Source organism: Rhodnius prolixus, unplaced genomic scaffold (assembly GCF_049639745.1).
Source record: "Rhodnius prolixus isolate KJV_2025 unplaced genomic scaffold, Rpr scaffold_12, whole genome shotgun sequence".
Taxonomy (NCBI): Eukaryota; Metazoa; Arthropoda; class Insecta; order Hemiptera; family Reduviidae; genus Rhodnius; species Rhodnius prolixus.
This window is the reverse complement of record NW_027411635.1, coordinates 5,888,632-5,914,312: the sequence shown is the minus strand read 5'-3', so window position 1 is coordinate 5,914,312 and position 25,681 is coordinate 5,888,632. Positions and strand designations below refer to the sequence as shown.

General features: G+C 31.2%; 2 protein-coding genes across 6 annotated transcripts in view; one reads left to right on the top strand and one right to left on the bottom strand.

Annotated features, from left to right (window-relative positions):
* Positions 1–6,227: 6,227 nt before the first annotated feature.
* Positions 6,228–20,814, top strand: LOC141462032 (WD repeat-containing protein 18). 4 transcript variants are annotated; one of them, XM_074143598.1, is made up of 7 exons: positions 6,228–6,432; positions 6,535–6,813; positions 10,594–10,863; positions 10,965–11,564; positions 14,469–14,747; positions 16,141–16,410; positions 19,676–20,814. In XM_074143598.1, the coding sequence occupies exons 1-7, from the start codon at positions 6,388–6,390 to the stop codon at positions 20,234–20,236; spliced, it is 2,304 nt and encodes a 767-aa protein (XP_073999699.1). In that variant the 5' UTR covers positions 6,228–6,387; the 3' UTR covers positions 20,237–20,814. The 4 variants fall into 4 exon arrangements, with proteins under 4 accessions (XP_073999699.1, XP_073999700.1, XP_073999701.1 ...); XM_074143600.1 differs by lacking the exon at positions 6,228–6,432 and having other exon boundaries at positions 6,694–6,813; positions 10,594–10,614; positions 10,682–10,863; XM_074143601.1 differs by lacking the exon at positions 6,228–6,432 and having other exon boundaries at positions 6,697–6,813; positions 10,594–10,614; positions 10,665–10,863.
* A 603-nt stretch (positions 20,815–21,417) lies between these two features.
* The window catches only part of LOC141462033 (paired box pox-neuro protein-like), a 41,389-nt gene continuing 37,125 nt past the window's right edge, over positions 21,418–25,681 (bottom strand). For both annotated transcript variants that reach the window (XM_074143603.1, XM_074143604.1), the window contains exons 4-5: positions 25,216–25,372; positions 21,418–22,891 (exon numbers count right to left, since the gene is read on the bottom strand). In XM_074143603.1, coding sequence (XP_073999704.1) covers positions 22,668–22,891; positions 25,216–25,372 — 381 coding nt within the window. In that variant the 3' untranslated portion in view covers positions 21,418–22,667. The remainder of the gene's footprint in view (positions 22,892–25,215; positions 25,373–25,681) is intronic.

Here is a 25,681-nt window from a genome sequence, read left to right as displayed (position 1 = left end):
ATAGAATAGTGTTAACAATTTATTCTATAAAAGATTTATTTTTTCAAAAAAAAAAAACTCCAAACAGCTTAAAGCTGCTTGCAAGTATGTATATAAATAATGAATTTTCTAAGAGTTATAATTTATAAATTGTAATTTATAATTTAAAAAAAAATTCTCCATTTTTATTTTTATTTTTGTCTTTTTCTTTTGTCACTCATAAACTCTGTCGAGAGAAAATTCTTTCAGACATTACATCCTTTTTTTTTATTTAACTCTTTCACTTTAAATAAAAAAAATAATAAATAATATTAATTTATGTTTTTGAATTTATTAAAATATTATTTTTCTATGTACTTACTATGGGTCATCAAGTATATAGTAAGACATTTATCAAATAAACACAAGTTACATTCGTAAACATTTTACTTTTATTTTGTTTTCTGGAAAGGTTGTTAAAAAAAAATCAATATTGCAAAAATTAATAATTGTAAATTTTAATATAAATTTATTTTTTATAAAGGTGAGGCCTTAAACTAAGTAAAATGAACAGACCCAAACAAATATATATCAAAGGCAGGATATTTTTAGTACTTGCATAAAAAAAAAAAATCACTTTTAATAATTACATCTAGTAAATGCTATTACAGTTGAAAATAAATTAAATTCTCCAGTTTGGAATGAAATCATATTTTCTTTGTCAATCAACGGTAACATCTTGAACAATTAAAGAAATTTAAATTGATCACAATGTCCATTTCTAGTTTAAAACAAACTGTGAGTCTCCATGGCTTACGCTAATCACCATCCATCGAATTACGCCAGAAACTCTGGTGTTAAATTGCAAGCAGCACTCATTTAAGACTTTTCGAAGAGTCCATCCAACCACTCATAACAAATTGTTGCAATATGGAGAAAATACGGGGATGTATTACATAATTCTTACTCACTTAAACTGCTTATTACATTTCTTTAGGTTTTTAAACTTTAAACTTTCGAACTCGAGAGATTAAAGTTCGTTTAGGTTTTACAAATTTTAAGAAATTGAAATTAAGATATTCATTAACTGAGATTGAAAGTTTTACGAAGCGTTCATCATCTCTAATGTCCTGCTACTCTCTTAAAAACGTTCCTTCAGCTAAAAATTAGTCTAATTTACTTACTTCTGTTAGTCTATTTTCAAGACTCGAATGACATCTGACGTTATGAATTTCAAAGTTCTTATTTTTCATTTTAAACTTTAAAGAAAAGTTACTCTTAAAGAACATAACATAATTTACTCTTTCGTTCTAAAATCCACACTTGTAATTTCATGTAGGCGTCTTTTAAAGTGAAATCTGTTATGTGAAAAAAAATTAATGACAAAAATGATGTCTTCATAGTTAAATAGCGTACCAAGTTCAAAGAGTTGGTGTTTTCACTGAAAAAAAGCTGAACAATGCTTCAGGAAAAACTTTTCAAACTCCAAAATTTAGCAAAGAATTATACTGTAAATAACATTATTTGGGATTAAGTACATCATAGAATGTTCAAATGGTACGTTAAAGGATATCCTCTCCCTCAGTACACACAACTACAATGAATTTGTCCTGAAATATTTCTCCGGATTCATTCCTAATTACTTAAATGAATGTTCTATAAATTACAGTACAGAGCACAGTAAAGTCATTTAATTAATGTAATCTATTTAACGGTTGTTCGACTTCGACCCAAATCTCATTGTCTGATATCTAGCTTGCACGCATAAGAAAGTTTTTTAAAATAAAGAGTAGTAATAATTCCCAACGGATTTGTTTAAACTAGGAATGAAAACTGTCCGGTAGAACAGTTGAATAAGGGTTGATCGTCAAAAACCACAAAAAAGCGTTTCATTGAAAAACACCCAACTTTACAATTTTTTTTCTCTTTTTCTATAAAAGATAAAATTCCTACTAACTAAAGGTTGTTGTCATATCACTCTTGTTTGATTATTTTCAAAATCATTGATTGAGTGAGCATTGCGAGTAAGCTGGGACGTACGCTTTTTTCAAATTTATAGCCTTATAGTGAACGTTTTCTAAACTGAACTATTAGTAAAAATTTCTATTTTGATGAAAAATTGATTAAGTTGTGAATATTCCACTTCAGATTTTGTTCTATATATTTCAAATACTTGAAATAAAAGTCCTTGCCGGTTACTCCTGGGGTTTTTGATCAACTCCAGTATTATTAAACCTACAACTTATATTTATTGTAAACATTGAATATCCTCTATAAATAGTTTTTTCTTAAATGTGTGGGCCTTTAACCGGAAGAATAATGACTATTAGATATGTTCTGTAACCCTTATGTACGATAAACCCTTATACAACTGTCCTGCTGGACAGTGATTAACTGCTACTTTTAAATAAAACATTTAGGGTCAATATAAACATTGCGAGAATACCAAATTTGAAAAACTTCTCTATTTATTTACAGCGTTCGAAAAAGTGCATAAGTCTTCCATATTTTCGTGGATAAAATTAATCATACTAAAATTATTGTGAACGTAGTAATTATTAATGTAAAACAAATAATAATTACTAATTAAGGAAAATAAATTGCAATGTTAGTGCATAATTAAAACGACGATTTGAAGTTTTAAGAAATTTAAATTATATAGCTTATTAAATTGAAATTTCGATACTTGTGAATGAATAATAAATTGGGATTTTCCAGCTAATTTAGGAATAAAATATTCCTTTAACAGTTATAAAAGGTTGATAATTAACATAGAAATAATAAATACTAATCTCCACTAAAAAGTTTATATTCTTCGGAATGGTATAAAAATAATAGAAGAAGAAGAAGAATGGCCAACTAGTGATAAACAACATACCTCATTAAACACGAATATGGAATACAGACAATTCAATTTGAAAATGCAACAATAAAAAAATATACTTCGCAAAAATTTTGAATCTGCACTGATTTTCCCTAAATTTTAGGTTCTGAGTAAAATTTTGTAACCATACTAAGATACTAACTAAAAGGAATTTTAACTGAGTAATTGTTCAGAAAAAAGTATGGAATTCTCGGAAATAGGTAAGTTTAGAATTTTTGTTTAAATTGTTAAATCTTAGCCAAAACTTGCAAGTGAAACCTTTACCATCTACAACTTATGTGCTTTCTATTTATTCGTACAATTTGAGAAAAGTTGTGAAATTTGAGTTGAATAATAACTTGGCAAATTCTCGAATCATCAGCAGCCAGAAGGGCGTGCCACTATCGAAGCTCTTACAATTGTATTCTTCATGAAGTACGTCTAATATAATCGAAATACATGTGACTTTTGTCCAGGATTTCGATATCAGACTTCATAGGAATTAGTCTTTTACAAAGACATTTCCAAGTCCATACTACCTACTTAGAAGGATAGTTTTAATATAAAGTTATTCCAAAAATGAAAAAGGGACTTCGTCAACGTTTTTTTAAAGTGGAGATGTACAACGGTACTCCAATGTCACAAACAAGTATGAGCATAAAGTGAGAAAGTATTATGGTATTATATAGTTAACACTTAATGATGGTACTATTAATAACTTTGTCACTAACCGTGCCACTAGTACGGATTTCATCAGTCGTTGGCGTTTAAGCCGTCTAAGAGGTTTTTCAGTAAATGTTTGTGAAGAGATGGGAGAAGACTTGAATGAAAGTCGACGGATTATAATGGTTCTGCGGAAATTCTGGTACACCTGTGTGGAATAAAAAATATTAATTTCGTTATGTACGGATGGGTCAGTAAAAACATAAAATCGGAAGTTTAATGTTTGAATGATTTCTAATTGAATGAACTGTATACAGTTTTTGACACTTGATTGTTCCCCTTAATTTGATGCAAATCCAGATAGACTTTGATTAGTGATGAGGATATTAGAAGTTTGTTTCGAAATGACATGAAGATATTTTTAGTTTTTTATAGCGATAGTTCATTTTTTGTCTGTTAACTCGCGATAGAAAAATCTAACAGACTAAATGGGGGAGTGCTGCAACTAGAGGGTGCTACAACAAACTGCTTGAGTGACATATTGGCCAACCCCCACAAAATCTAATCTGATTTAAAGTTACGTTCAGTTTTTAGATTTACGAATTAAGTTTAGAATACAGAATGCAAATGAATTCATGTTTCTACACAAAGGTAGAAAGACTGTCATTAAATCTTATTGCTAGAATTACCTGATTGAAGAACTGAATATTATAGTAAACTGAATAATTATTAACTGAATAGTATAGAATACAATTATACTTTTTGTAGCTAATTAATGAAAAACTTTTATTTTATTGTACATTTTAGAGGGGATAGGGTTTCCATCCTTAAAGACTGACGGAACCAATCACTAAATGACTTAATGTTTACTAATGCAAACTCACTTCAAGCGAAATAATTGCTTCTAAAACAGATCAGCATCACTTCTGTTCGAGCAGTTACAGTCAGTCTGAAACTATAAGAAAAACGTTTTCAGAAATGAATTCAAACCTAGAGGAGCAACATCAAGACCACTACTCACTGTAAAATATCGAAGAGGTCGCTTAAACTTTGGCACAGCACACTAAAAACGACAGAATAAGTATGAAAGAATTTTTATTAGATGTGCAAAAATATTTTATTAGATTAATCTCGTCTAAAGAGACGAGATTATAAAGATAAGCAGTAAATTGGCATCTTTGAGTTTAGGAATTGATAGGGGGGCTACAACCATGCAATATTTTACAAAAAATATAATTCGGAGGTGATGATAATGATAGTGCCATTGTGAGGAGAGATTTTGTTCTAGTCAAAGGCGGATCTCCAAATAACTAATATACTTGAAACAAGATTTATATTTGATTGGATTATTGCAACAATATGAGGGTTAAACTGCAGTGTGGAATACTCACATCTAGCGCATACTGTTGTAGAATTTTATAACTGTTTTCGTTGCTAGGGTAGTAAAAGCCTGTAAAAGGCGTATAATATTTAATTTTCTGCTTTATAATTTGTATTTGTTTCATTATTTTACATTTACCGCATCAAACCATTAATAATTTGATGATAGCCTAAATATTTCTTTCCACTCTGGCAGTAATAGTTGAATAGTTGATATTTTTCGATATAAAGAATTTATTACATTTTTATATGAAGACAATAGAATTATTTAGGATTTGTATTTATTTAGAACTAATATAAATATGAAAAAGAAACATTAATGTTGAATATTATATGTTTAAATAGATTCGTCTGTCTTGTTCATTTGTTAAGAAATTATATACGACAGAAGTATATTCTAGTTAGAAGTGGCTTTGTACATAGATCGTTTTATCCGCGTTGTACCACGCTTGTTTGCGATGAGATGTAGGGCTGGTACAAAAATGAAACGCGATTAGTGTTGAGCTCTAAATACAAGTGTGTTGAGATCAAAAGGGGTAAAAGCGATTAATTGCTCCATGAAAGTTGATTTTGTTTAGATTGAAAATTTAATTGCAGAGTGCCATTATCAGAACGTAATTACTTCTTTTATATTATTGTCATAAAAATGAGTGCAGGAAAAGATAATAAAATAGTGAAAACCGAGCGTTTGCGAGCTAGACACAAGGAGGGTTTGATTACTTTATTAGGATAAAAGTACAGAGAGTTACGGGGGGAGACTATATTGCAAAATTGCTTTCTTACAATCCATGAGCAATAAAATAGTTTTCTTTATACTGCAGCATGGGTTTAGTCTGTATTTGCAGCTTTTAATGAATATGTCTTGTTACTATACTGCCAAACGCTACCAACTCCGTCTATAGTCTCAGTTCCGTAAAAGTCTTCTAAGTAAAATTATCACTATTCTGTTTGCCAATTTCTAGTCCTGGAAAAATCTAGTCTGAGCTGCCTACCACTTTAACATCCTTAAGGACATTCCTTTTTCAATTTTTGTAGTATAGGATGAATGTTGGCTAAAATTAGAGCAGCCATATGAAATTGTTTTAAAGAAGGGATGGCCAGCCCAAATGATCTCGTAAGCCAATTTGGATATTCTTGTAAGTTTTCGGGCCGGTTATCAAATTAAATGTATATCTATTAGATTGGGCCCACTAAATGAATATGAAAAACATGGGTATTTTAAAAATATAAACTGTGTTTATAATGTAGCATATACAAAATTCTAACAAATATTAAATATTCAAAACTTAGAAAAATTAAATAAAAATCTAATTTTATATACACAGTAATGCACGATATTATTTTTCTATGAGGGTGACGCTAGCACTGCATTGTAAGAGTTGTAATTCCAACTTTGTAACCTACTGCCGTTTTCGTGTTCACATTGGTCCGTGCTGTGATGAGAACTTTATTTCTTAGGTTCTGATTAACGTTTAGGCAATATTAGATTACAAAGAAAGGTGACTTTCACTGTGATACAAACAATGGAGATGGTGCAAACAGTTTTTTACACAAGCTCCTCAGAAAAAGTAAACAGTTATTATTTATTTGTTAATATCATTAATTATTATATATTATAAGCAATATATAGAAATTATTATGTATATTCAATGATGTTATTTATATTTCAGTCTTGGAGCCTGAAGGCTTACGACACTAATACTGCTTCTCGTCTTTTTGAATACTGTGGGGAGAGTGGAACCGATGGAGCCCATATCTTGTCAGTTGCAAATGGTTGCATTTTAGAAGCTCAGAGAGGGAGAGCAAAAATAAACGTGTGGCCGTTGAATAAGTATAATTATGATACGAAAGCACGAATCTTTGCACCAGGCAAAATTAATGGATTCGCTTCTATGAGCACACAAAAAGTTTTGGCATTTTCGGTTAAGGATACTATATACTTTTACCAGGTTTGTGTTTTTTTTTTTTGATAACAGAATTAAATAAGTTCTAGTATACGAATATATCTTGTTTGCATTCAGTGAAATCGAAATAAGTACTGTAATAAATACTAGACTTTGCCATAAGGAGCTTTTTTTTGCAAGGGGCTTAGGTGTCACAGAGGGTTCTTCTGATAAATAAAATCAATCATAACGTTGGTCACTGAGTTAGATGATCTCTTGATGAGAGAGAAACAAGTCCAGTTGCAAAATCTTATAATTACTCAAAAAGTTTTAGTTTTATTTTCGTATTCGGGTGCCCCTATTAGTATTGCCCAACAACAGGTTGTAAGAGAGAGAGGAAAACAAATCGTTCATACAGGATCATATTCCCTACTTTTTCATGAATGGAGCAAACTTCAAGCTTCAAACAAACTTCTACCAAAAGTAATTTTTTGGTGGTTGAAAGTTTACACCATTATCTTATTTGTATGTAATGCTCTTTACGGAATGTGTTCACGTTACTTTGATCATAACACACTTTCTACTCCTTAACAAAAACTTACAGTTTAAAAAGTTAAGTATAAGGGTTGATTAAACGCCAAAAGGTACACAAATCAGCAAGTACCCAACATTTCATTCAAGCTTAGTTGATATAATTTAAGTAATTTTGCTGCATTAACTTTTCCTTCACATTTTTTAGAATTTATTAGATGTCACAGACCCTTATGCTGGCCAGTTCGTTCATAATATTATTTGGTTATAATTATGATAAAATGTATATTATATCTTCGTTTTTAAATAGGTACTTTATTTTAATTCTATTCCAAATTATTCTTCTGATTTATCTTTAATATGCCCTTTATTCTGAAGTTGTCACATCTTATACATGCATGTTAAAGTAGAAAAAGACAAAGTTAGAGTCGGCTACTGTTTAAATTTGAATCACGGAGGATTTAAAACAATATTTCAGACTTGAATTCGTCTTACCGAAATATTCGTGAGCACAAATAACACACAGTTAATAACAAGTAGATTATTCAACAACAATTATTCATTTCTCAATTGTAATTTAATTTTACTTACAGTAAAATACTGGAATAATTAGCTGTCCTAAAAGTATGCAATACTTATTTATTTTATATTACATAACATATATATAACATTGTGAGAAGAACAGCTACATTGAGAGTGTGATTGAAGAAAACTATATTATTTGCGATAAAGCCAGATAATTATTACCTATTATTATAAACGTTTGACTACTACATAAAATAACAATTACTTTAATCGAAGAATAAACTTAAACAGACGATTTTTATTAAAAATAAAATAATCGAAATCATTGATGTATGTTGGTGTAAGCATTTTTTTAAAAAAGTTATTAAATTTTGTAGCCTCGTATTTTTTTTTATTTTTTATCACGTTTTCTTTTTAACCTGTAATTAATAGTTTGATTATTATAGATTAATAGATATTACAGTCAATCTACAGTGCTACTTGAACAAATGTTTTGTAGATGAAAATGGCCAGCATAAGGGTCTGTGACATCTAATAAATTCTAAAAAATGTGAAGGAAAAGTTAATGCAGCAAAATTACTTAAATTATATCAACTAAGCTTGAATGAAATGTTGGGTACTTGCTGATTTGTGTACCTTTTGGCGTTTAATCAACCCTTATACTTAACTTTTTAAACTGTAAGTTTTTGTTAAGGAGATTTTTGTACCTTTTGGATAGATTTTCATTTTTGTCTATTTTGCTAAGATACATATCTGCTGTACTGTTTTTTTTAAATTTGGAATAAGCAATTCTATCATTATAACCTGATAAGGTGTTAAGTAGGAACCGTAACTACCACTGGAGAGATCTTTTTAAAGAATGATTATAGTTGCGGTCCCCAAACCATCCTCAATAACAATTTTTTTGAGAAAGCCTTTTTATATAAAATAGGAAGGTATTTGTACGTAAAAAGCTAATTTAAACTGCGATTTCAGACCTTCCTTTTAAGAGGAGTAAGAAAAATAAACGGGCGATTACAGTACTTCTCCCTAAAAGGCAAAGAGGCAAAGATTTTGAATCGAACGACAATTCATTAATGTAATAAATAGTTTCACCCATTGATAATTTTAACGATTTCAGTACTTCCTCTTAGTAGGTGTAAGAGCATGATGGCACTTCACAGCCATGTAGAGGAGCTTTAATCACTTCTTCGTGCTAAATTTTATCAAAATCGGACAAAGCGTTATAGAAATATTGGTAATAATAGTTTTAGAAACGGCCTTACTTGGGTGGGGCAAACTCCCCTCCATATAAGGCGTAGCGACGAGACTTTTAAAGTGCAAATCTGTACAAAATTTCGATTCGAATGACACTTCATTCATGAAAATCGGTTCTCGCGTTTAGGCGCTACGTAGTTTACAAAAAAGGTAACAACAACAACAAGAAGAAGAAGAAGAAGAGGAACAAGAAGTTCACTTGTCGATAATTTGAAACGATTGCTATACTTCCCCTTAACTAGTGTAAGAGCAGATCGCCGCTTTAATGTTACGTAGGGGAGCCCTAACTCTATCATCCTACCAAATTTTATCAAAATCGGGCTAAGATTTACAGAGTAATTAGTAATAATAATTTTGAAGGGGGCCTTACATAAAGGGGGCTAACTCCTCTCTAATTCGGTGTACAGCGTCGAGACCCCCAAAAGGCACATCTACATAAAATTCCGAATCGAATGTCACCTCATTCATGAAAATCGGTTCTCGCGTTTAGGCGCTACGTAGTTTACAAAAAAGGTAACAACAACAACAAGAAGAAGAAGAAGAACAACACAACAATTTCTGAAAATGCCGTTTTTGCTCATTTTCGGCAACTTTTTTCTCGAAATCTATTAGGTCTTGGGGGTTGCAAAAAAATTACAGTTATAAAGGAGGGTTTGCCCTATATTTTAAAGAAAATTTGGGAATTTTATCTTTTATAGAAAAAGAGAAAAAAATTGTCAAAGTTGGGTGTTTTTTAACGTTACGCTTTTTCGTGCACTTTTTGACGATCAATCCTTATACAACTGTCCTACCGGACAGTTTTAATCACTAGCCGCATATCTCTTCTTAATGTTCCTACCCGAATGACTGTAGAGGCCTGTGAATGTGATATGTGAGTGATGACACTATCGTTACTGCATGTTATATGAAGATGGACAATTTTTTCTTCATCTTACTAAAAAGAATTTAGATTTCGTTTAATTATGTTTCGTTTTGATGTTTTATAGTTCAAGTTTCATGAAGTTCTCAGTCAGTAGAGTTTATTTATTGCATTATTTAAAGATTCAACTTTTTTTTTGGATAAATTGTTTAGACCTAACTCTAGTCTACTATTTTTCTAATGCAGCTTTTGAACTGGTTTTACCATTTTATTGTATTACATATAGTTTATGTTAAAAGACGAAAACTTCAAACCTCTAGATGGCATAATGCGAATAGCTTGTCACTGCAGTCTGAACTCCGAAAGAGTCTTGAGTTTGGACAACTCGCAGTTTTTAACTGGAAATTCTGTATAATTCGGTTCGATGTTGTTCAACTGCTCTCAAATCGTACATTGAGGCTGAAGGTGGACTTTGTGAATATTTTTTCATGTTGCTGTTGGTTTCTTAATAAAAGTTGAATATTCATTTAAATGTGACGAATATTATTTTCAATTCTTAATCTTATCGCTCTTTACGGTAGCCCTAGGTATACAAATAAGGTTAGCTGCAAGAGAAAGTGGTGTGAATGATATATTTTGTTTTTGTTATAATTAATTATCTAAAATGCTTACAGAGTGAAAGCGGCCAGATAGAGGTAATAAATACATGTCACTATCTAGCAGTTAATGTTATAAAATTCAGCAGTGATGATTGTTTCGTAGCGTGTGGAGGCGAAGATGGCATGGTGTCACTATGGAATGTTGGAGAAATATTGAGGCCTGGTGGTAACAAAGAGCCTCTACACAAATTCGCTCACCATTTATTACCTGTCACTGATATTGGTTTTACAGCGTTAGCTCGTCGATTGCGAGTAGTCACCGTCTCTGAAGATCGAACAGTCAAGGTAGGTTTTACTTTTCATCGCCATATTTTTTTGTTTTGTTTTATTTGAAAATAAAATTATATTTTTGATACTTTCTATAACAACGATGTTTATTGTTCCAGGTGTATGATATGATATCGGGCACTATGCTTTCTGTGATATTTGAAACGGGTCTTCAATGCGTTGCTTTACCAAGCACGGATGTATCTATGGTTATTGGAAAAGCGAATGGTACAATTACCGAAATTCCGTATGCAAGAATAGCTGAAATGCGTGAATGTCACGTTATAGATATTATCAAGCCCAATGATCACTTTGTTGGCCATTCTGAAAGTATTACTTGTCTAGCAGTAACAAATGATACAATGTATCTAGTCTCTGGCTCTAAAGATGCAACTGTTAGAGTTTGGGACACTTCTACCCATCTCTGTTTGCATTTGCTTAGCGATAGGGGTCCTATTAACAGCATTGTAGTAATGAATCTTCCAAAAAATGTATTTCGTTTTAATTATAAACCAGATTATTACTTTCATCAAATTGGTTACAGCGACGATTCGAGGGAAAATTTCATTGAGATAAATGTCGCTTCACAAGATCTTGTGGAAGACAGTATAAATAAGTTTTGCCAAGAAGATTTTTTAGACCAAAAAAATGAAGTCAAAACAGAAGATCTTCTAAAGGATATCAATAAAAAGTTGTACGATTTTTCTTTGCAAAAACTGGCAAGTAAGATGTTCTCCACAAAAAAAAAATTATCCTAAAAAGGTTTTTAAAAATGTCACAGTAATGTTCCATGACAAGTGAAGTTGCAAGGTTTTTGTACTTTTAGTTTTGGATTTATCATTATATGGGAAATATTTGGGTTCGAAAGCATCCCAAATAGTGGTGCTATCGTGATAATTGGAAATGTGGTTGGTTCCATAGGGCTAGATAATATCTTTGGTTGTATCCTTCATGACTCGCCTATTCTTCTTACTAACGGTCGATTTCGGATTTTCATCCTTTATTAGTGGTTGATTTGTCAGCTTTAGCAGGGATTTATAGTGTTACGTGCTGTCTAATGGTAACTGCTGATTATTTCCATAATGATTGACCGAAAAAAAGTTTATAAAAATTATTTTTATTTACAATTTTCTTTGACCCTAAACTTCTCTGCCACGCAGCAAGTATTAGGTTGGATTTATTTCGAATTTATTTTTATTTATATAGATTTTTTTTTTGTTCTTCGCGACCCTTAAGAACTTGATAGTTTATTTTTTATTTACTTTTAATGTATTTGCCCTTGATATTTTTATTTTTGCGTATCGCCGTGCTCCTAGAAATAATACTTTCTTTAACAATGTTTCTGACACCAAGTGACCGAATGAATGAGGTTACATGGTGTGTATGGTTATGTTAAGACTATTCGTTCCTGATGATCGATAAAAATTCAAGACCAGTCAAAAATAAGAAAAGTTTCGGATATAATAAAGTGGGAAAAGAAGATTGAGTTTTAAGTAATTTTGTGCAGTTTCAAAGAAGAATAGTGAAAAAAGTATCTGATATGTTTTCTTAAAAACAAAATTTTATAATTGATTGCTTTCATTTTGGAAATACTTTTTTTTAATTTTTATTTTTATATAGTAATTTTTTTTATAAGTTAATAAATAATACATTTTTAATGATCGAACTGCTCGTAAAGGAATGCATTTGGTGAATGTTTTCTGGAATTGGCCAGAGAAAGACGATTATTATTTTTAACTTTATTGTTCCTTTGCATTTTGATAACCATTGGTGTCAGCAGATTCTGAGCTGATACTGTAGTCAATAGGTAACAAGTTCGTTACCATGATTTATTGAACTACAATTAATCGTTTCCAACAATTCTTATGTGGACCTTTACCATCTCTAGATTCACGTCCCAGTCGATCGTTGTTAATACGAGTATATTTCTCCTGTCTGTAGCCAGTAAATGTGTCAGTTGTTGATCGCTGCTATGTTTATTTGACTGTTTGTATTTAAAATTGCAGGATTGGTTTTTTTTTTAAATCTGTGTACATTATATCTATAAAATTGCTTTTTATATACTGCAGCATGGGTTTAGTCTATATTTGCTGCTTATAATGAATCTGTCTCGTTGTAATTCTGCAAATGCGCTGCCAATTCCGTCTGTAGACTTACTTCTTTCAAGATGTTCTAAGTAAAATTATCACTGTACTGTTTGTCAATGTCTAGTTCTGGGTGAATCCAGTCTGAGCAACCTTAAGGAAATTCTAATCCTTAAAGAAATTGTACTTCATTCAGTTTCAGTAATATAGGATAAATGTTAGCTGAAATCAGAGCAGCGTCGTACGAATTCGTTCTAAAGCCTTTTCCTATTCTAATGGGCGTTAGATTTAGGACTCTCTTCATCTTCTTTCTTCAAAGCTTTTTTTCTATACAGGAAACTGCAAAATCGGTTCAGTTGCACCAATATATATTGATTGTTCTGAGTACTTCACTTCCGAGACCTCAGCAAACTTTTGCGGAGCGTGACTGTACATTTTTAATTTTGGCATACTCTGTCAGTGTGCTCATTAAAGTTGTACCTTTCAGTAAAAGTAACACTTAGATATTTTATTTATATTACCTGGCCAAAATTTTATCCATCAAAATGAGCATTTATGTAAAATAAAAATTAAAAAAAGCTAGTGGGAAAAAATGTATTGCATCCTTCAAGGCGCTTTTTTTCTTCTTTTTTTATTCAGCAGCTTATTTTTAATTTTTTTATTTTTTTATTACCCATATTATTGTGATAAGTAATAATCAAATTACCAGCTGCTGGCCCTTACATTTTTTTCCCTAGGAGCATTTTGCAGCTTTGTCGGTGATAGTGTAATCTGCAACGAGAAAACACTGTCCGTAGGCCGGCAGTGTACGCTGTAAAGCTGTGGGTGCAAATGCCTCAGATGGCGCGCCCTTAATTAAAAAAAAAAAGAAAAAATAAATAGTGTAAATATATAACATGCTGAATAGGAAAAACACACATTTTTAGAAAATGAACTGTATGTATGATGTAGAAAATACAAAATTCTAACCTTAAATATAATTTCAATTTGCCGGAAGAACTGTTCCGAAACATTGTTCAAAAAAACTATTTTGGAATTTTACTTGCTATTTATTGAGGGAAAGAGAGTAAAAAAAAAAAATCACTTCACTTTTGTGTATTTTCATAAATAATTTTAAGAGAATTCTAATTAACACCAACAAATTAACGTGTTTTAATGTAATTTTACTCTAAAATTTACAATTTGGAAGAAATACAAAATTATAATTTTATATGTTCAGTGATGTACGATATTATTTCCTACGCGGGAGACACATTATAAGTAGTTACGCCAACCTTTTAACCTATACCTACTGCTGTTTCCCGCGCTGTGGTTGGATTGTAATTTTTTAAATTTGAGTTGTTTATGAATATTAGATTAAATAGAAAGGTAACATTCACTGTAACACTAATAATGGAAATGATACAAACAGTGTTTTATACGAGCTCCTCAGAAAAAGTAATTAATTATTGTTTATTTGTTAATAGCGTTTAAAATTACATATTATAAGAAATATATAGACATTATTATGTGTGTTCAATGAAGTTATTTATTTTTCAGTCCTGGAGCCTAAAGGCTTACGACACTAATACTGCTGCATGTCTTTTTAAATACTGTGGTGAGAGTGGAGCCGACGGAGCTCGTATCTTGTCAGTAGCAAATGGATGCATTTTAGAAGCCCAGAAAGGGAGAGCACAAATTAACGTGTGGCCATTGAATAAATATAATTATGATACGAAAGCACGAATCTTTACACAAGATATAATTGATGGTTTTGCTTCTACGACCACACAAAAAGTGTTAGCGTATTCGGTTAATGAAACTATGTATTTTTACAAAGTTTGTATTCTTTATTTTTTTAGAATTGCATAAGTACTAATATACAAATTAATTAAGTCGAAATTAGAAATAGTTGTAGTGAATACCAGACTTCGCCATTAAGAGGAATTTTTACAAGGGCCTTAGGTGTCAGATAAGATTCGTCTCATAGATCTCATTGGGAACTGTAGTTTGATTGCTTCCTGGCACTGGTTCTTGATGTGAGAAAGTTGTGGTGGATGTTTAAATTCAGATGCAATTCTTATTCCTAATTTTTAAATTTTATTTTCCATATTCGGGCGCGAAAATTTGTATTACATAGCAGTGTACTATATATCAGTTGTAAGAAAAGAAAAATTTACTATTTTTCGTTCATATTGGATCATATTCCCTTCTTTTTCATGACTGAAACAAACTTCTTATTGTCCGCGAAGTAATGTTTTGATGGATGAAAGTTTACATCATTATCTTATTTGCTGTATTGCTCTTTATGGATTCTATTTACGTTACTTTGATCATAACATACTTTCTATCACTAGCCGGATATTCTTTCTTAATGTTCCTTCTACCCGAATGACTGTAGAGGCCTGGTGAATGTGATATGATGTGAGTGATGAAACTATCGTTACCGCAGGTTATATGGAGATGGACAATTTTTTCCCCATCTTAATAAAAACAATTTAGATTTTGTTTAATTATGTTTCGATTTGATGTTTAAAGTTTCATGGTGTTTTGGACTGTTCTTTATTATTCAGTCAATAGATTTTATTTATTGCATTATTTAAAGATTTAACTTTCTTTTTGATAAATTCTTTACACTTAACTCCAGTCTACTATTTTTTTAATGCTGCTTTTGCACTGGTTTTATGTTATTATTGTATTATATTTATATATTATATTGTACTATTTTAAACGTTTTTTTTGCAACTGTAAATTCTTTTCAACTACGCATTGAAATGCCTCAGTGCATGATCCAGCCAAGAGTAGATTATAGAGACTGATTATAGCTGAGTTTGATTAGTACTGCACGTTGGTCCACCGGAAAACGAAAACCTCAAACCTCTAGATGGCAGAATGACAAATAGCTTGTCACTGCAGTCGTCAGAACACCGAAAGTGTCTTGAGTTTAGACATCTTGCAATTTTTCGCTGAAAGTTCTGTATGATTCGGTTCGATGATGTTCAACTGCACTCGAATCCATAGAGGCTATAGGTGGACTTTGTGAATATTATTTCATGTTGTTGTTGGTAATAAAAGTTGAATATTCATTTAATTGTGACGAATTTTATTTTCAATTCTTAATCTTATCGCTCTTTACGGTAGCCCTGGTAGCTGCAAGAGAAAGTGCTGTGAATGATATATTTTGTTTTTGTTATGGTTTATACCACTAGTTAATGATTTAAAATGTTTACAGAGGGAAAGCGGCCAAATAGAGATAATAAATACATGTCACTATCTAGCAGTTAATGTTATAAAATTCAGTAGTGACGACTGTTTCGTAGCGAGTGGAGGCGATGATGGTATGGTGTTAGTGTGGGATGTAGAAGAAATTTTGAGGGCTGATGGGAACAAAGAGCCTCTACACAAATTCGCCAACCACGTATTACCAGTCACTGATATTGGCTTCACGGCGTTATATGATCGATTGCGTTTAGTTTCTGTCTCAGAAGACCGAACTGTCAAGGTAGATTTTAGTTTTCATTATCATTTTTTTCTTTTGTCTTATCTGGGTGCAAAAACGGTTTATTTCCTTACCCGAAGCTAAGATGTAACAGGAAACCATGATTTCCTTGGCATAGGGCAACAGCCTTTTCTGTCCGATAAAAGCCATTCCAAAGGTAGTTGAACGAGTTCATTAGAGCCCGAGGTAAAAGTTAATGACAGACTTGTTTTCTCTGTTATGTTTTGCTTAAGGAGTAATTTTTAAGTAAGTCAAATGTTTACTGTTATTTCATTATTGTAAACCAAACTCTGGCAGACAGCTTCTTGGCATGTCTATTGTCCTATTTGTGAGCCACCATTTTGTAATCTACATTTTAATTTAATAATGGACTTATTAGAATCAAATTCAATAGCTACATTGTAGTTACATTATTGAAAGACTCAATCACGGTCACTAACTTTCGGTGGATTACTGGAAGTAAGTAAATGAGGGCTCCTAAGAGACATCTTTCAGCCAACCTGTACCCACCCATAGAACTTGCCTTATCAACTAATTATGAGCTGGATTCGGAAAATGTTACTGTTGGTACTTACGAGTTATTTGAGTGTGTGTCGATTAGCTCACTGTTTATATATACAGTGTGACCAGAGTTATTATTTTTTTTTAACGGCGGGAAATTTCGAAAAAATAAAAAACACTTATTTAATCATTTTTAGTCTAGTTTATTTTCAGTGATTGACCCATTTTTTTAAACCCCTGCATCTCGAGATACAGCATCCAACTTTTGTTTTTCAAATGGAACGTTATATTTTTTTTTCATTTTTTTTATAGTATTTTATAGTATGAGCCCCCCCCCAAAAAAACAAAAAATTTTTTGAAATCGGTTAGGTTTTTCAAAAGTTATGGTAATTTAAAATATGAAAAACAAATTTCAGTTTATTGTCAATATTGCGTTATTTTTTTAAAAGAATCTGTTCAAACTGGGCACCATCAACGGATAGGCAAGCCAAAACCCAGGACTCCCACGCTTTGCGAAGTCAAGATCTTGGCAGGCTAGAGTTATTCGACATTCAGGTTGTTTTTTCTACAAACGTTTGGTGTGGCGTTTTAGGAAATCAACTAATCGGCCCATACTTCTACAGAGAGAACTTTACTGGTGGAAAGTATCTAACTTTTTCTAAGAGACATTTTGCTAGTTCTGCTTGAAGATGTTTCTCTACAACGTCAGCTAGATATGTATTATCAACAAGATGGTTGCCCGGCACATAATGAGAGAGTTGTTCGAGGATACCTGGACAGAAATTTCCATAAAAAGTGCTTAAGGACTTATTGTCCCATCCAATGGCCACCTCGATTTCTGAACTTAACCTCAATGGACTATTTTTTGTGGGGATATCTAAAAAATAAAGTGTACAGTAACCTTAATCCTGTAGCTTAAGTCGATGATCTGAAACGTCGAATAACTCTAGCCTGCCTAGATCACCATAAGTGCTCCTACAAGCAAAGCGTGGGAGCCCAGAGTCTTGACTTGCCTATCCGTTGATTGTGCCCAGTTTGAACAGATTCTTTAAAAAAAAATAACGTAATTTTGACAATAAAATTTGTTTTTCATATTTTAAATTGCCATAACTTTTGAAAAACCTAACCGATTTCAAAAAATTTTTTTTTGTGTTTTTTAGGAGCTCAAATACTATAAAAATATGCAAAAAAATATAACGTTCCATTTGAAAAACAAAAGTTGGTTGCTGTATCTCGAGATACAGGGGTTTAAAAAAATGGGTCAATCACTAAAAATAAACTAGACTAAAAATTATTAAATGCGTTTTTTATTTTTTCGAAATTTCCCGCCGTTAAGAAAAAAGGGGTGGAGCATATTACTCTGGTCACCCTGTACACACCAGGGTGATCCATTTAAGACGCACCATTCGCTAATAACTTTTTAGGAAAGCGGAATTTCGAAAAAACCCACGAAGTAAACTATATTTTTTTGGGGTCTAGTTTTTAAATTTTTTACCCCGATGCTGTATCTTTATTTTTGGCGGAGCTACGGCTATAAACCTAATTTAGGTTTCATAAGGACCACTGGTTTTGACAACAATTATAAAAACTACATAAGAAATTATGAAAAATGCCGTTAACCCCGTTTCGATATCTCTAATATTTGTTGAGATATTTAAGATCAAAATTACAATTTTATCTATTCGTGAACGGTTTTCAATATTAATTTTCTACCAGAAATATGTTACGAGGTTTAGGAAGTCCTCTGACTGCAAAAGATGTTATTGGTGACGCAAAGTGAAAAAATAATAATAATTGAAGATTTTAAAACATATAGTGTCATGTAATGGTTGGGGGTGAATGAAGATAGATTTGTTTTATCATCAAATAGAAGCAAACATCACATCATTTTAATGTACTCCGTATGCAAGACTTCTTGAACTGTGATTACGGTGAGAATATTTTGCCAGGTTGTTGGTCTAATAATCAAGAGCGTGGCTTTGTAAGTGAGAGATCACCAGTTCGAATCCCGCGAATGCAGTTATTCATAATACTTAATACATCATAATACTTTTTATAATAAAATGTAGTCATACGAGGGATTCGAACTGGGGATCTCCCACTTACAAAACCACGCTCTTGACCACTAGACCAACACCCACTCCTTCCTGGCAAGATATTCTTACTGCAATCATAGGTCATAAAGTCTTGCTTACGGGTACATTAAAATGGTGTGTTGGTTGCTTTTATTTGATGATAAAACAAATTTATTCTGACTCACCCATAACCATTACATTGCACTACATTCTTTAAATCTGTAATTATTATTATTTTTGTTCTTTGCGTTACAAATAACATTTTTGCAGTCAGAGGACCTCCCAAAACGTGTATTTCTGGTGGAAAATTAATATTGAAAGCCGTTCACGAGTTGATAAAATAGTAATTTTGATCTTAAATATCTCGACAAATATTAGGGGTATCGAAACGAGGTCAACGTCATTTTACACAATTTTTTATTAGTTTTTACAATCATTGTCAAAACCAGTGGTCCTTATAAAATCTTAATTGGGTTTTTGGCCGTAACTCTGCAAAAAGTAAAGATACAGCATCGGGAGTGAAAAATTTGAAAACTAGACCAAAAAAACATATAGTTTACTTCGTGGGTTTTATCGTAATTCCGCTTTCCTAAAAAGTTATTTGCGATTGGTGCGTTTTAAATGGATCACCCTGTATATTCATATATACATATATATATTATTTCGTATACAAATGATTTTTATTGTTTTAGATATACGATCTGATATCGGGCGCTACGTTTTCTTTGGTATTCGAAACAGGACTTCAATGCGTTGCCTTACCAAGCACGGATCTATCTATGATTATTGGGGGTGCAAATGGTAGAATTACCGAAATTCCGTATGGCAGATTAAGTAATAATCGTAAAAGCAACGTTAAAGATATAATTAGGCCCAGTGATCGTTTCTTTGGTCATTCTGAAAGTGTCACTTGTCTAGCGGTGACAAGTGACACTTTATTTCTAGTCTCAGGGTCTAAAGATGCAACTGTTCGAGTTTGGGACACTTTTACACACCTCTGTTTGCACATACTTAGAGATAGTTTACCTGTGAACAACATTGTAGTAATGAATCTTCCAAACTGTGTATTTAGTTTTGATTATAAACCTAATTATTACTTTCATCCAATTTCTTCCGACGGCGATTTATCTAAAACTTTAATTGAGCTAGATATTGCTTCACAAAATTTTGTGGAAAATATTATTGATAAAAAAGACCTAGAACATTTTTTAGATGATGGAAATGATGTAGTGCCAGATGAGTTAATTATTTAGTGTCGTAAAGTTTTTGTTTGCAATAAACTCGCAAGTAATTTTATTATCCACAAAGGGACAATAATACTAAATAAGTGATTTTGAATATGTTCTAATTAAGATTAGTGTACTGACCTAGTTGAATTATAAGTAATTGTGCAATGTTAAAAAAGACTAGTGAACAAAATATCTATGTTTTTTAAAAACAAATATTTTTAATGATTGTTTTAACCTCAAAAATACATACATATATTTTTTTATTTAAGTGTAGTTATTTTTTATCAAGTGAGTAATTGTAGCATTTTTAATGATCTTACTGCTGGTACGTGAATATCTTTGAGTAGTGCCAAATTTTCTGATTTTAGTTGTGAATGTTGTATGGAATTGGCGAGAGAAAGACGTTTTTTTATTGAAATTTGATATTTAGTTTAGTTGCCAGTAGACAACGTCACAATAAATTTTTAATCGGGTTCAATGGTAGAACCAATTTACAAAAGCGAATTCCTAGTTTTTTAGAATTTTCTCAAAAAAATAAACAAACAAACAAAAAAAAACAGTTGCAAATATTTAGATCTATAAATTTTACTTTGAAACAATTTTTGCAAGAATTTAATTGATGGAACTTTCAAAAGACGGCGTGAATAAATTTTTTGAAGTGATATGGATTAAATTTGTGCCAAACGTTTGAGCTCGAAGAAAATTTACGAGTTACTAGTTTGAGAAGATTAGTGACTGAAAATCTTGTGAGGTTTTACGCTTTTTTTAAAAAAAATTTAGTTGTAAAGTCTATAAGAAATTGTCGTCTTCATTTAACATCTATTAATTGTAAAATGTAATGTTGTCCAAAGAAACTGCTTGGTTTGTTTAAATCTGTAAATGAGGAGGTTTAAAAATATATACATTAAACTACTTTTGTGTGTTTCAAATTAAATCAATGCGGATGAAGAGAACGTCACTGACATAATCTTGAGTAAGTAATTGCCATTACCAGTAACTTTAATAATCTGAAATAATACTTCAGAATCATGTCTTGTTTTTTTTCTGCCCGCCTTGGAAATTGTTCCCAGTTCTTCCAACTATTTTCTTCTATTCCCCCCTACCTCCTCTCCAACAACTTCTGTGAACTAAACATTTTGTAAAAATTATGACTACTTGTTCATTAGGTACTCTGAGAACTGCAATAAATTAAAGTCAAATGGGTGTTTTACATCTGATTTTTCTTTATCTTTTTATTGTTTTCTAAATTAAACATTAAAGGTACAGGATGTTATAGTTGACAAATATTTTGGTATGAAAAGACTTTACAAGAAATTGTTGAACAAATAATACTATTAATAGAACTGTTTAGATTAACATCTCTACAAGTATAATCATAAAATGGATTTAACGAACATTAGGCCTAAAAATGAGCCTTTGCTAAAATTCAAATTTCTTTGGTAATAAAATCAGAACAAAAAAATTTAATTTTTTGACTTTGTAATTTTTTTAAAAAAAATAGGGCCGCCGAGATAATGTGATGTTTACACAATGAATGTACGATACTTTGTGTTGTCTGTAGTTCAGTTTCAATTCCCATTGAGCTTTAGAGTCACACTGATCAGATGGAAAATGGTTCAAGTTCATTAATTCAAATAAAATCTGACATATTTATTAATTCAGAATGCACAAGTGGAAAATAGAGTTAACCACTGAACGACGCTAGGGGTTGGTAGATGCCAAATTAGAATATTAGATTTTTAGATAAATTTGTTTTGAATGAGTGAGTATTCATTGTTAGAGGACTAATAATTTTTTTAGTGAACATTAACTAAAATAACAGGTATAACTCAGCGCAAATTTTTCTTATATTAAAAACAAACGAAACTAGATAAATAATTGAGCAATAAGTCCTGTAAAGAAAACGATACCTAAAGCAATAAACTATAAACATGCAACCAAGCAACTTGTTGCAGTAAGAACTGGAAGGGCAATTTAAAGTAAAATTTTTACTCTAGTGTATTTTAATTAAATATTACAGTATTCACACTATTTAGTTCTTTCTTAAAATAAGATGGGAAATGCTTCCAATTTAAAACGTAAGAGAGCAAGCGCGTCAAAACTTGCTTCAGACGCCAAAATTACTGACTGTCCTGACATGGAAATTACAACGTTCAGTGCTCTCTAAACACAAAAAAATGTTTCTAGAAAAGTATCTCTTTCTATGTATGTCTGTTTCACAATGAGAATATTACAGCTAAAAAAAAAGTTATAATTTGATATACTCAGGGTTATGTCATTCCTTTCAGCACCTTGCATTGTATTATATTTTTCTATCTTCTTCGTCTCTTTTGTGTCCCTGATTTGAAAGATTATATCACTTCGCCTAATGTTTACATCTGAAATAAAATTGTTAATAATATTGAAGGCCCACGTTAAAATAAAAAAAATCAGAAATCTTTTTTTCTTATTATTTTTAAAAGTAAGCCCGGTTTAATGGTTGAACAACTAGTTTATTTAAATTGCATGTACAGTGTCGGTCTATGAGAAGTCCACAAGGCTGTGCTAGAAATACTGTTTGTAAAGGTCTCGATGTGTTCGCTACTTGCGGTTTTTCTTTCAAAAGTTCTTCTATTGAGTATGGACTTTTCTTTTCTGTTGCTTCCATTTTTGTCGGCCTTTGGCTCTGCGATTTGACTTCTGCAATAAAAATAGATAATAGGAATAAAATAACTATGTTGAGAGAATGTTATTGATAGAAATAAATTGTGTTAAACTGGCTGATAAACAAGACAACCATTTGTTTTGTCTTCAACTTTAGTTTTCATTTATCAAATTTTTATTTTTGTGATTCCAATTAATCATTTTTTCCGTGTAATTTTTTTAATATTTTATAGAACTTTAAATAATTAGATAAATAACTAAATAAAATAAATTAACTAGAACAGTATACATATACTTATTTGCGTTAGGGAAGACGCCCTACGAACAGAGCTAAGGTCATGGGTAACATTATCAGTTGGAGAGAAAAAATTAATATTTTAACGAAAATTTAGGAATTTTATCTTTTATAGAAAAAAATTACAAAATTGTTAAAATTGAATGTTATTCAACATTATGCTTTATCATGCAGTTTTTGACGATTAACCCTTATGCAACTGCCATACCCTACCGTTTTAATATAATATTACCTAGTATTTTATAGGATACTAAACTGTATTTTGTTCTGAAGTAGCACTTAGCAGAACTGCTTAAAGTTATGGTTCCCTGAGAACCCCTAAAAATCACATTTATTCCTGGGAAAACGTTTCAAATAAAAGTGATACTTATTTACGTGGATAAACATTACGTAATTTAAAGAAACTCGGTTGAGTCATTTTTGAGAGAATCTAAATCACTTTTCAGGTTATTATACAGATTTATACAATACAAATAACTCAAAGAAATAGTTGACATCTGGCTTTATTTAGAAAATTTTGTATATCTGTGCCAAAGTAATCTAAGTTAAAATGATTGGCTATCCGCATCATACGAAAGATAGGGGAGTAAAAAACGTAATTATGTTTGCAGTACGGTACATTGAACGGAGAAGAATGTCGTGTAGTATGGGATGAGATATTTAAAAAAAATTAGAGAAAGAAGGTAAGGACAGTCTATTTAAAAATGGAGTTTTATGGAGAATGGAATTTTATGTAGATCTATAAGTTTTATTTTAAACATTTTCCAAAAAAAATCGATAAGTGGTACTTCTAAGAGCGGGGTGAATAGATCCCCTCTTAAGTCTCATTTTTGAGTAATGTACTGTTCTATCTCTAGTGTACTGATAAGGATGGTTAAAATTCCTTAATCTGAACTAATGGATTCTCAACACCTAATAACTAATGAGTGAATAACTAGTACCCAATGGGTTTTACACTTTTTTTAAACTATTTTTTTTTAACTTTTTTTTACTTGAAAATTACTCCGAGGATTTTATATAAACTGTATACATAACATTTTATTCATACACGAATGCTTAGAAGTTGTACATGCTTTGAGGTGAAATTCACTGTAACATTTCAGTATAAAGTTTTACAAACTGTATAATATTGGTGAGTAATAAATATTTTTATTTGAAGAAAATTTGTGAATTTAGAACCTTGATAGTAAGAGAAAGTTGGTAAGTGTGCACACCAGATTCTTTTACAGGTGTAAGCGAACGTAAAAATTTGAATCTCCAAATAGATTCAAAGATAGTAACATATTTACAAGTGAAAGGATATTATTTACTATTATTATTTGTATGGTAAAGAAAATAGAAAATAAAATATTGTATTGTTCATCGTTTTTGGTGAACGGTTCATTAATCCAAAAGGTAGAAAGAATAATGCCAATTTCAGTCATCATTTTTAATTTTTTGCCAACCTTTCGATCTAGGGATTAGGTCATCTTCAGGGCTGTTATGTATATGTATATAAATTCAGGTATCTCATACACCTTTTGTAATGCATCACCTTGATGTTTTGATCATTAGCCGCAGTTTCGTGCCAGTCTAAGCGTCAATCGTTCTCAAGAGAACAGCTAGCACGTTTAAATGCGGTCGCACATACCTTTACAGTTGAAAATGAAGAAGCAGACAGATACTATATAAATTTTCTCCAACATAAGATGAATTTCCAAGCTTTGACCCCATCATGATTACTTATTAAGAGAACTATGTTTTATCAACTTCTAAAAATTTGAAGAACCTTTCTATTAGAAATAAAATTGGATTAATCTGCTTTAAAATTAATCAGAAACCTTAATTGTTTACAAAAAATAAATTAAAAATAAAGAATTTGATGTGCAAAAATAATGAGGGCTATCGCGAGTAAAAATAATTATAAAGAAATGAAATTGAAACAAAAATGTATATATTTTCCTGTTCCACTTTCTAGCGGCTATAGATATCGCAGCCAAACCCTGCATTCATTTCTGGCAATAATTCATAAAATAAAAATACGGAAAATGAAAAAAAAATTCATAAAACTATTCCCTAAAAGTACCTTCACTTTGTAAGATATGCTGGGTTTTAGTAGAATTTGGCTTCGTGACCAGTCTGTGGTGAGTAAGCTGTTTGTCAATTTGGCGTTCACGGAACTCCCACAAACTTGGATCTTTACATCGGACCAGCCTCTTCACTAAACCACTAGCTGCACCTACCTGTCCAACATATTTATTATAAATTATAGTATAATTTGTATGGCATATGCATTTACTTGATCAGCTACTTGTTTATAAAATATACAAAAAAAAAAAAAAAATAAATAAATAAAAGCTGAATAGTGATTGATATACGTACATTAACATTCAAACGTTAGTTCTGAGAAAATTATTTTTAAAAAAATTTAGAACCACGCTTTTAATTATAACCAGTTTTGTTCTTGATATTTTAGTTCCATATTTTCACTCGAGCAAATTACGAGAGCATTGTCGGGCGCTTCAGACGTCTAGGAGGATTGTCAGAAATTG